This window comes from Petromyzon marinus, chromosome 78 (genome assembly GCF_048934315.1).
Source record: "Petromyzon marinus isolate PM22_M1 ecotype Great Lakes invasive population chromosome 78, UKy_Petmar_22M1.pri1.0, whole genome shotgun sequence".
Taxonomy (NCBI): Eukaryota; Metazoa; Chordata; class Hyperoartia; order Petromyzontiformes; family Petromyzontidae; genus Petromyzon; species Petromyzon marinus.
In genome coordinates this window covers 2591974-2604064 of record NC_133744.1, presented here as the reverse complement: position 1 = coordinate 2604064, position 12091 = coordinate 2591974, and the positions used below count along the sequence as shown (strand labels likewise).

The 12091-nt window shown below is 46.2% G+C and overlaps 1 protein-coding gene across 4 annotated transcripts in view; it reads left to right on the top strand.

Moving 5' to 3' along the window:
- The window catches only part of LOC116957602 (uncharacterized), a 34891-nt gene that overhangs the window by 3279 nt on the left and 19521 nt on the right, over positions 1 to 12091 (top strand). The window contains exons 2-5 of one of the 4 annotated variants that reach the window (XM_076056821.1): positions 2779 to 2959; positions 7947 to 8143; positions 8846 to 9044; positions 9942 to 10090. In XM_076056821.1, coding sequence (XP_075912936.1) covers positions 2896 to 2959; positions 7947 to 8143; positions 8846 to 9044; positions 9942 to 10090 — 609 coding nt within the window. In that variant the 5' untranslated portion in view covers positions 2779 to 2895. Of the gene's footprint in view, positions 1 to 2189; positions 2960 to 7946; positions 8191 to 8845; positions 9045 to 9941; positions 10091 to 12091 lie in introns of those variants that run through there. The other 3 variants (XM_076056818.1, XM_076056817.1, XM_076056819.1) reach the window with 3 other exon arrangements.

Here is a 12091-nt window from a genome sequence, read left to right as displayed (position 1 = left end):
CCATGCGGGCCATGGGGGATATTTTGCCATACTTCACCACGTTAGTTATGGTGAAGGACTTAACCGGAGGCTCTTTGTTAGTTCGCTTGTCAACCCTTAACGCTGTAGCGTACTGCGGAGTTGGTGAAGTGTGTGTGGGGAAATTGCTGCTGGCTCGGCACGGGAGCTTGTGGGTTCTTATCGTGACTCCCGGCACAGCTGCACATGAAACCACTAACTCAAATATGTATATATGTACACAAATAATTTATTAATTTATTGCGCTTACAGCATTAGTTTCTTATTTATAGTGGCGCATGCACAATCGTCTCCCACAGCCTCATCACCGCCAGCTTAGTCCATGAGTCCAATTCAGATATTTCACTTGGCGGTTCCACTTAAGGTGTCATCTCTTTCGTAGCTTCCATATCTTTTCGTGGTCAACAACGTAGTGGGATTATCAAGTTATTCACTCGTTGTCAATAACGATGAAGTTGTGATTACCGTTTTACCTTAGAGGGATTATCAAGTAATTCACTCCTATCGGCTACTCAGGCAGTAAGTTGATGGTATTGCGTTGACAGTTGACAATCACAACTTACAAAAAAACAACACATTCGTCAATAACATTGCCTTAAAATTAAATATGGATGAGAGTTGATTTATATGGAAATGGACTTTCTTCATAGTATTGTGCATAACTATATGTGACCAGAGAGATGGAGTTAATAATTAGAGTTGGAAACTGCACTTTGCACCATGGGGACCGATGGTAATCGCATTTCAAACTTATTTTGTAATCACCCGTGTTTAAACAGGAGCACGAATAGTTACCTAATAGTAGCCGTCACTGAGTTCGACAAAAACCTTCAATAATCAAAATGTGTTTCTAAATACTAATATTCAATAAAATATAGTAAAATGTTACTAACATATTCCATTGTGGGAAGATTTGTTGCTGTGAGCAGGGGTCGCTGTAGATCCCCAGGGTGTAATTACGAACTTCTGAAGACCGTCATTTTGCTTGCACTGCGCCTATCCCATGGATTTCAGCATCCTCATGAACTCAGGAACTGAGTGACCATCCACAGTTTCAAAATATAACTCGAAATCGTTCCTGCTCAGCCTGGCATCTACAGATGAAGATTAAGAACATAGTGCCACAACTGTGTATGGTATGAGATTAGTATTATCGCTTTAATTGCGCGGTTTGAAAGTTATATTAGAGAAGAATATTTTGTGTGCACGGGCTTTAGTTTAGGAGCCTTTAAATAAATGCAGGCAGACCTGGCTAAGCGCGATCCCATGTTTCATCATGCGGGGGTCCTCGGCTTACGAATGGGTTACGTTGCTTCGACCATCCGTAAGTCGATTTGCTCGTATCTCAGAACTCAATATTCAATTGTAAATACGGGGAGTGTATTGGATGTGTTCTGGTTCAACAAAAAAGGGAAGCCGAATTAAACTCGTAAGAACAAATGTGTATTAAAAATCTGCATCGTAAATACATTTAAATTATGTAACGTGAAAAGAGAAATATCTGTTGCATTTTCACTTACCATAAGTCCTGATGCTGGATCGCTTGTCGGAAGGGGCGTTTCACGCGGGATTACATCTCGCAGAAGATCTCTCCGTCGAAGAAAAAAAAGTTCCACGGTTCGGTTCGTAAGTGCGACCGGACATTTGCAAGTGCAGATGTTCATAAGTCGGATGTTCGTATCTCGAGGACAGCCTAAAGTGCTCTGTCCTGGATACATTCATTGCCCATTCTCTTCCCTCCCCTACCTTTACCGACTCCCGATGCACCCCGCTATCATGACCACCTCCGCTTCCATATCCGCTACGTGTAAGGCTACACGAGGAATATTTTGAGTTGTCCATTTCGCCTGCTAGGAGATGTTAACTACCTCGCCTGGTATGCAGGAGATCATTGATCCGTTCCCGACTCTGACGCCTGTATATCTGGAGTTTGCACATTCTCCCAATGGTCGCGTGGATTTTTCTCCGTGGCTTCCGGCGTTTCCCTCCACATGTATAAACATGTGTTTAGAGTATTTGGCAGCTATATGATAAGCCACTTCGTTGAGTATTATTTGTGGCCAGGTCGCTTTTGAAAAAAGAGCTATATATCTCAGTGGGCCTTACCTGGTAAAATAAATACAAAAATGTGTTTATATGTTGGGGTGGAGCTGTGGCACAGTGGTTAGCACACTGCACAACAAATTCAGTTACGTACTGTGTGTATTGTTACCACAGCAATTCACAGCGTGTTCGAAAACTAACTCTCCTCTAGGTGGACTCAACCCTAAAATTGCGCACATTTTGGTAACATTTCTGCAATGTACAACGCTTGTGTCTTTCCGGTATATTAGTTGTAGGTGGCGTAGCCATTACCACACACGCCCGACCACCTTTGTCTCACTCCCATTGCTTTAGAACGGTGCTAACAACCCACGCCATCGTCAGCGCACCACGTGATAAGGATTTCAGGCCGAGCTGATCTATGCGAGCTGCCGAACAGATGTTGCAATTCCGCAATTTCCTGAGCGGAATGCAGCGAGCATTAAGTCTGAGTTCCCCTTCGTGGTTACGGAGTGGAGCTGAGACTCGCAGAGGAGCTCACAGACGGGAGCGTCGCTCCGCATAATAGGAGCTCGCAAACTCCAGACAGACCCCTCCCTGCGCCACAAAATTGGGAATTATCAGTTACACTGGAAGGGCGCATTTATGGGACGCCAATTTGTTTAACGAACCGAAAAGAATCACTGCTGTTGGTGGTGGTGGCTTATATTTCAGTAGCAATCGATCCGCATTGGAGTTCCACGGCTCGCCTCCACGAGTGGAGAATTGTTACCGATTAAGATTACAAGCCAGAGGAAGCGTCGTCACGTTTTAATCGGTGACGGAACAGCTGCGATGGCCGTGGATTTAACGACCTCTGTGCCAGCAACCATCATCATCATCTCCGTGGTGATTTCAGGTAAACACCTATCTATATCACGCTTTGCCTCGCTTTGTGTTGTTATAGGTGGCGATTACACAGAGGTCTGTGTGTGTGTGTCCGAGTGTTTAAATGTCTGCACCGGTTTAAAACATTCAGGCTGGCCTTCCTACGATAAATGCTTGGGTTTAATCAGACTGAATTATGTGTGCATCTAAATCCTTTAAAGATCTGGACAAAGTTCCATCAGTGAGCTCCTCCGGCAGGAAAGGCTGCATTGGCTGGGTCATGTAGCCCGCATTCCCAGCCACTGCATGCCCAAGAAGCTTCTGTTTAGCCGGGTAGAAGGGGCTAAACGGGCGTGGCACGGTTTGGAGAAGGATGTGGAGCTGATTTGACTTGCTGATGACTTGTACCAGCAGTGTCAAGATCGGCCTCTGTGGAAGAGGTTCGTAAAATAAACTGCTGGGAAACTGGAAGCAGTCGCCCTCCAGCAACAATGGAGGGCAGAGGAGCGACGCTCACAACAATGAGCGGAGCGCCGAGCGACTAAAACACAGCAAGTTGGCACAGTAGGGCGCACAGGTGGTGCATCTAACAATGCATCTCAGTCAGCCAACCCATGGCACCTGCTGGGTCTGTTCTGTGACCTCCTTCCGAACCTTCGATACTTCCCGTTGCCTAAAAATGCACCTGGACTGGCATAGGAGCCGTGGTGACGCCACCGCCACTTAATATAAAATGCTGGGTATTGTTATTATTAGGTCGACTCGCCGTCAAATGAGTACCTGGTGTGGTGTGCAGTAAACATCGCCACTGGAGAGACAAAGGCGACCACGCATGGTTTTGACCACCCACTCCCTCGTGTGCCGTGCCGGCCGTCATAGTTGCTCGTGTACAGCGCTTGCCCCAACAGTCTGTTGTTGGGTACACGGGGGATCTTTGTATTGTCTTTGTGTTTGTGTGCCGCTGTCTAGCATGTGTTTTTTTAGATTCAGTCTCTTGTAACTGACATCCTTTCTTTAACCAAGTGAGAGCCCGTTGCGATTCACTATCGTGTTATGTACGCCCTGTACACAACCTCGTGTGAGTCCATCGAAATTATCCGACTGTGCTGACTGACGTCCTTCATTTCACCAGGTGAGAGCCAATAGGGATGCAATATCTCAAATGATGTCCTTTATTTAACCCCATCTCATCTGCAATACATGCCTACCACCTTCTCTTCTGGATTTCTGCATCGCCTCCTGTCTTTCCACAATGCTCCAGGCATCCATCTCAGACACCTGCACTCAAATGGTAGCAACTCCTCTTCGAGCAGCTGAGTTCGGAGCTGGCTTTGTGCAGGGCCGGGTTAAGGTTCTTGTCGACCCTAGGCACTTCTTTTTCTTAGGCCTTCAGTGATAATTTTCTACAGTTGGTACTGCTGCCCAATGTCACTACTACCGCCGCTGTCACTCCCTTTATTGTGCGAAAAACACCATTTGAAGATGTTGTTGCTAATTTTGCTAAAAAAAATCTCAAAGTTAATCTTTGGTATTATTATATTTCACCTTATGAAAAAAAATTGGCACTGACATAACTCTCCTCTTTATATATATACATGGTGCCTATCATTGATTTTTTTTAAATGTATTTATTCAAGAAGCTATCTTGGTTACAGTTTTTTTATCATACAAACAAAAACATGGTACATTTTTGTTGTTGGTCATTTAGGTTTGTGTATGCCCTAGGCAGAGTGCCCACTGCTTACTGTGCGTGTTGGATAATACGGCCTTGGCTCTGTGTTGCACACCGTAACACAGAGAGCACTGCTGCCTCACATACCAGCACTTCATGGTGTCCCTCCCCCCCACTTGCTGAGCGCTACAATTCTGCTGGCGGAAACAGTGTGGCCAACAGTGCACGGGACAGAAGCACGCAGAAGATGGGTTCATCAAAATGGGTTTGGATTAATTTAATCAAATAATGTTTCCATTCATAATAAAGGTTTTTTGGGTTAGATCGCGTTTATTTATAAATGTGTCGTAACCCTCCACCACCCGACACGGCCAATCAGCAAAAACAGTGTCACGTTGACAAAAGACAAATAAATTTTGATTTAAAGCTTTCGTGACTGCAGTAATTCATATTCTTAGTTTTTTCGGTAAAGTCACGTTGAAGGGTAACAACAAAATAATAATATATATATAAAACAATAAAAAAAATTCTCACGACGTTTCGACCATAACTCAAACGGTCGTCTTCAGGTGTGTTGGTTTGCATAAATTTATTTTTAAACGGCGCATTTATTTAGCAAAGATGAGCGTTTTGAATTATATAAATTAAAAAAGAGGAATGATATTGTACTCCTCTCAGCTGACAAAGGCAATGCTACTGTCATCATGGATAAAATAGAATACAACAACAAAATTAAAGAATTACTCGACGATGGTAGTTATACAAAAATAAAAAGAGATCCCACCAACAGCCTCGTCACACAAACCAACAAAATAATTTCTGATTCAACCGCATCAATTTATGAATCTAAACACTTTTCGTTGAAACCTTCTGCTGCCAGGCCACCAAGATTATACGGCTTACCAAAAATACATAAAGTAGATACACCCCTTCGTCCCATAGTCTCTACTATCGGCTCCCCCACCTACAAACTAGCTCGTTTTTTGTATGAAATCCTGCGTCCTTTCACTGGAAAGACCACCTCTGCGGTACAAAATTCTACTCACCTGGTATCGACAATCAAGGGTATTTCCCTGTCCCCAGACGACCTGCTTGTCAGTTTTGATGTAGTTTCCTTATTCACCAAGGTTCCTGTACCTGACACCATTGCAATCATTGAAGACTTGGTTCATCAAGGACTAAACACTGAGGTACCCCCCCTGGTGAGACACTGTTTAACCAATACATACTTCACTTGGAATGGAACTTTCTACAAACAAACTGAGGGCACCCCAATGGGCTCCCCCCTTTCTCCAGTTATAGCTAACATTTTCATGGAGAAATTTGAGACTGACGCCATCCAGACTGCCACCATGCGCCCAACCTTATGGAAGAGGTACGTGGATGACACTTTTGTCATCTGGCCACATGGCCGGCCTGCTCTAGACCAATTCTTCGACCACATCAATTCCATACACCCAGCCATCAGATTTACCATGGAAGTCGAAATAGATGGCAAGATACCTTTTTTGGATGTCCTAATTAAAACGAGACCTGATGGTTCAATGAGCCACTCTGTCTACAGGAAAGCTACCCATACGGATGCTTATCTGAAACCGGATTCCCACCACCATCCATCACAGAAGAATTCTCTCATCAAGACTCTGTATCATAGAGCCCAATGCATATCCGACCAGGAACACATAAGCAGTGAACTCAAGCACGTACACCAAGCTCTTAGGGCTAATGGTTACTCCGACTATACAATCCGCAAAGCTATCACTCAAACCATGAAGAAGAACCCTCTTGAGGAGCCTTTCAAAACCATCACTTTACCCTACATTGCGGGGATCACAAAAAAGATATCCAAAATCTTGAATAAACACAAGATCCAGGTCCGTTTCAACACATTACATAAAATCCGTGATCTGGTTCCGTCTGTAAAAGATGTGATTCCTGACATACAATACCCTGGTGTCTACAAACTAAGTTGCCTCTGTGGTAGTAGTTACATTGGAGAAACCAAACGCCATGTCTCGGACCGCATTCGTGAACACAAAGCAGACCTTAAACACGGTAGGACCAACACCTCGGCCGTGGCAGATCATTGTTCTAATTCAGTAGGCTCACATGCCATTGACTTTTCCAAGACAGAGGTTCTTTGTAAGCCATCTGGCTTCCATGAGAGATTCGTTCATGAGGCTATCCACATATACAAGCACAGAGACAATTTCAACCGAGAAGATGGATTCTATCTTAGCAATCATTGGAAAGATTTGATAAACCATTTCAGGTCTAAATTGATTGTTCACGCTTACAGTGGCTTTCAGACAGCATACATTATAAAAAAAATTCGTCTCCCCCCTCCTCTTTTCAGAATATAGATGGACTAGTCCTAAATAAACTGCCAAATCGCTGCGCGTGGCGCTAACGTTTTTATAAATAAATAAATAAATGCGCCGTTTAAAAATAAATTTATGCAAACCAACACACCTGAAGACGACCGTTTGAGTTATGGTCGAAACGTCGTGAGAATTTTTTTATTGTTTTATATATATTTTATTATTTTGTTGTTTCCCTTCAACGTGACTTTACCGAAAAAACTAAGAATATAAAAAGACAAATAATTCACTACTTTAGCCCACCGGTGTGTTGAAGAGTGAATCCACAACATTTACAGTTTGAGTTGTATGACGTTTCGCTGGTAAATACATCCAGCATCATCGGGCAATTCGAAAGAATGGTAAAGCCCTCGCTTGCTCCCGCTTTTATATAGAGCAGCAGGGTGACGTCATCATTTAACTCATATCAAGTGCAGTAATTAGAGGCGGACGGGGGGTGTTGTAATTATATAATCGATTAGTAATCAGTCAATGGTTATGATTTGTAATGAGTTGTAGATTAGTAATTAGTTGTAATGTGTGTTAGTGATTATATGCTATGTTAGTAATCCGTTAATTAGTATGTGTTTCCCCTATAAGGAATTGTAATGTGCATTCATATTCTTAGCTCCCTCGGCAAAGCCACGCCGAAGGGAAACAACAAAACAACAAACATATATATTCTATTATTCTATTGCTTCCCCCCAACGCGACTCCACCAAAACAGCCAAGAACATGAATTACTGCAGTCACGAAAGCTTTAAATCAAAATGGAATGTGTATTATTTAATAATACGCTTCCAGGCCGCAATAAGCCTGTAGCTGTCAGAGCGATTAAAGTTATTATTATTCCTCTCAATTTCAAGCCTACGTGTTAAAATGTTTCTGTTGCTGTGATGCCACGAAAAAAGGGTGGCAGGATGCTGGCTGATGATGGCTGATCATGCCCCATGTTTCATCGCTCGCCTTCTCCTCTGCTGCTGCAGGAGTCATTGCTGCTGATGATGTGAAGACGAAGGCCGTGTGTGAGAAGCAGCTCTCTCATTGCTCCAAGGGGTATAACGTGTGCGGAGTTGAGGGGGAAGATCTGTTGGTCAGATGCCCACTGACTCCAAACACGAGCCTCCCAGATTTGATACTCGTGCAACTAATGCAGTTACCTCCAGCAGCTGCAAAAACCATAGTGGGTCTCTCTTCACCTGTTGCTCTGTGTTCCTGTTTATGAGTAGCGTGAGTACTGCATGTGCATAGCAACTAGGTTTGCTGTGGTATCATTTTTCATAACACTATGAGTTAGTTATACCATTCTACGATAGCAGTTTTCCCGACTTTGCAATAGCCTGATCTCATACGTTTACATGGTTCTAATTGTATCCCGTGCAAACAATACAAATAAGCACTGGGGAGATATGCTGTTGATTAACCTTTTCAGTAAAAACATCTTGATTATAATGATCCGCTTTGATTGTGAGGAGATTACATATCCTTCAAAGATCTGGACACAGTCCCATCATCAGTGAGCTCCTCCAACAGGCTTGGCTGCGTTTGCTGAGCCTGCATGTTCAGCCACTGCATTGCCAATCAGTTGTATTTGTTGTTTTCCCACCACAGTGGCGAGAGGGAGGTGGTGGAGAGCACTCAGCAGTCACGCTGGATCTGTCTCCATGCCGACTTCTTGACTCATTTTAGCCACGACCCCACCTGCACTGTGACCACGCCCACCCCCCCCCCACCTGACGATGTGTCCCCACCAATGGTAGAGATTGGCGGTTATCAGAGATAACAGACCGGGAACCACTGGGGGTGCCAAGGGTGAATTGTGCCCCTGTTTTTTAAAAGCCTAAAAATTGATGGTGTCTCTCTCGTCTCTCCCCAACCCTTCCAGGTTGGCAACTACTACAGACCTGATCCAAGTGCTAAATCAACCCACTTGGCCTTTGAGTTCACCGGTCTTGAAATGAACTTTGCGGTGTTTGTCGCCCGGAATGCAAACGCAACACAGGGTGGAGACTACAGCTGTGTAGTGTTTAGCACCAGAAACAATAGCGATATAGAAACACATTTTCAAGTTAAGCTCTACAAAGGTACGCTCAGATTTACAGATGCACTGAATATTCGACCAAAGTGAATGTTTGGCTTTTTCAAAAACGTTCAGTTTTGGCTGCATCACGGGAATCTTGCACTGAACCTTACTCCCACTTGCATTCCAGCATATGAACAGAAGAGGGTGTTTTCATCAAATATTATTCCTTTCTAGGTCTCTCTTTCGCTGTATTTATGTGCTGGTGCCTAGGTCTTCACTATGCATTCATGTCTGCCTGTCTATCTCTAGCTCTATGTTTTGTATCTTTCTCTATATCTGTCTGTATCAAAGAGCATTCGCATATAAATTCTACAACGTTTTGAAATGCAATCGGCATGAATAATACTATATACATATAACGTCTGTTGCTCTTGCATGTGTATTGCAGCACAAGTCGGAGACGAGGTAGTTCAGGAGGCAACATCTTTTATTGTAACACCTTTCCGGACATTCACACACAGGATCGCCTCTTTTCTTGCTCACGTTGCCGAACAGCCCGGCCTAGACGCAACCCTAACAGCGTTGCATCGATGGCGTCGACCGAGACAGCCAACAGCTGTCCGGCCACGGAATTATCGAGTGAAGGCGGCAGCGACGAAGGCGGCGAAGACAACAGCGACGGCGAGACGAGTCCACTACCAGAACCGGCAGCCTGGAGCTCTTGCTCTCCGCTACTTTTATTATACTCTGGAACCCACTAGCGGGTTCCAAGGGCTTCCCGATGAGGTCTTCCGTGACCCTTTCCCTCGTTCCTCTGCCTGCCAGCACACCCGTGTATATGCTCGACGGCGTGTGCACTATCTGTCCACCGCAGTTGCCGCTGCTTGACAGCAATCGGCACTATGTCACTACACGTGTATAACATTTCTCTCTTCCTTTTTGTTTCTGTCTCTCTCAGCTCTGTCTGTGTCTATAGAGAAAGATGTCTCAGCTGATGAGCGAGGTGATGTCACTCTGTGGTGCAACATCACACATCCGGAGCGTGAGGAGTACATGTGTGGTGTCATGTGGATGCTGCCCTCTACATCGGTGACCGTGAGCCTCAACGTGAGTGTCACAAATGAAATGGATATTTAGACTGTCACAAATAGGTATAACTATGTGTATGTGTTAACAGTAAGTCACAGATATTGCAGTTTTATACATTTAAACAGTGCTTCAGTTTGGGTCCTTTCTAGAACTCTATCCCCTCCCATAACCCAAATCCTGGCCTAACTTCACTGGGTTCATATCCACAAGCATGTTGACTACAAGATCATAGTCCTTGAATTTAAATTCATCCATGGCCTTGCCTTTCCTTTGTACCTCTGCAAAGTTCTCCACCCCCATGTCTCAACAGCCACCCCCATTTCTTTAAAAAATTACGGTTCCACATGCACACCCACGCACACCGCGGCCACACTAACAAAATAAGTCTGTGAGTGCGCTCACACCTGCGCGATTACCTCACGCGGGTAAACATAGCGATCCTGTGATTACCACCCCGTGTTCACTCTCGCCGCATGTTCCCCCACCGCTACCCAGGTCTCAGCTTGCACACGCAGTCGCTCCACACAGAAATCGCAGACACCACACCACCTATGCTCTGTGCTAACTTTTATTCTCGGTGCAAAACCACAATCCCTTAAAGTAAGCTACCCAGTTGGCACTACCCAGGGGGAGTATCTTGCGAGAAAAACCTAGCCTCCTGCTGTCTATGCTCCCACTCACTCAAGCATCCTATCACGCACCTCATAGCTGTACTCAGGGCATTAAACGGACGCTGTGAGAGGCGGAGAGGAGAGGACGAGAAAGTATTGCCTAACACTGCCTCGTAGTGGCATTCGCTGGCGTCATGCAGACGCTGCGAGCGGCTGAAGAAGGCAAAATGGCAGGGGAGTCTTGACGGCCAAGATGTTGAAGATCAACTGTTCGAATGGCCCCCGGGCTCCCCTTTTGACTCCCTTGACTTCAAAAACCTGGGGTTGCGTCGCACCGTGCGGCCAATCATGCGCCTACCCGTGGTTACTGCTTGGGTTGTTCCTTTTTTTGTTTTGCCCTTACATGGATCGCCGTGGCCGGTGCTCCTGCGATCCATTGTCAATACACGGGTGTGAATTTGGTATAGGGGTCAGCGGGGGAGGGTCGTGGCACTGCGCTCCGCTGATCTCATTGTTTGCCTTTCTCGTTTTTTCCACCCCAGCTTCTTCCGATATCGTGAATGACTTATCGCGGCTGGCCAGTTAACCTTTTTGTGCCCATACACTGATAAGACAACTCAGGGGCACCGCGATGTACATTGTCCCGCGAGGGTCGGCCAATTCCCTGGCACCAGGAAACCTATGGACCCTTTGGATTAAAACCCGGTGTGCAAGCTATCCCACGCAAGGACACTACATGTGTGCACTGCGTGTGTGTATTCAGTGTGAGGGCCAGGAGGGGGTCGCGGTGCTTGCAGAGTGGCTTTGAGGCCGTGGCAAAACATAGCCGCCCAAGGTGCCCGTCCCCGTCGTGGTCTGACTGGAGCACCTCACCTGGGTCGGTCTAACCAGGTAGCGCCGCAGAGTCCGTGGGACCCGTCCGGCTCCTTTCGCTGGTGTCGCGGGTGGTGGCTCAGCTTCGCGAGGCCCCAGCGGCGGTCTCCGTCTCTATGACAGAGGCTTCTCCTGCACTTCGGCGTCACCTGGGTGGGTAAAAAACTCAGGGGGAGAGGGGTTTAGGTGTCACCGCGCCCGTCGCCTCCTTGCTGGGCCAGAGCCCGCTGGGAACTTGGGCCCAGCGGGACCCATGTATGGCTTGAAGCTGTCAGGTATGGGGGCTTGGGGGGTCTGGGGGGTTCGGGGGGTTCAGGGTTTTGAGGCACCCGAGAGGCGGGCACCTCTCCGGCAGGGGCCGCCCTCCAGGGTTTCAATCGGCGGATGTTAACCACCGTCTCTCGACCCCTCTCCCTGTCTTGAATCAGCACCATCCAGGGGGAGATTTGCCGCACGACGGTCCAGGGTCCTCACCAGTAGGTTGTCAGCTTCCCCCCCTCCTGTCCGGCCCCTACACACGGGATATGCAGCCACA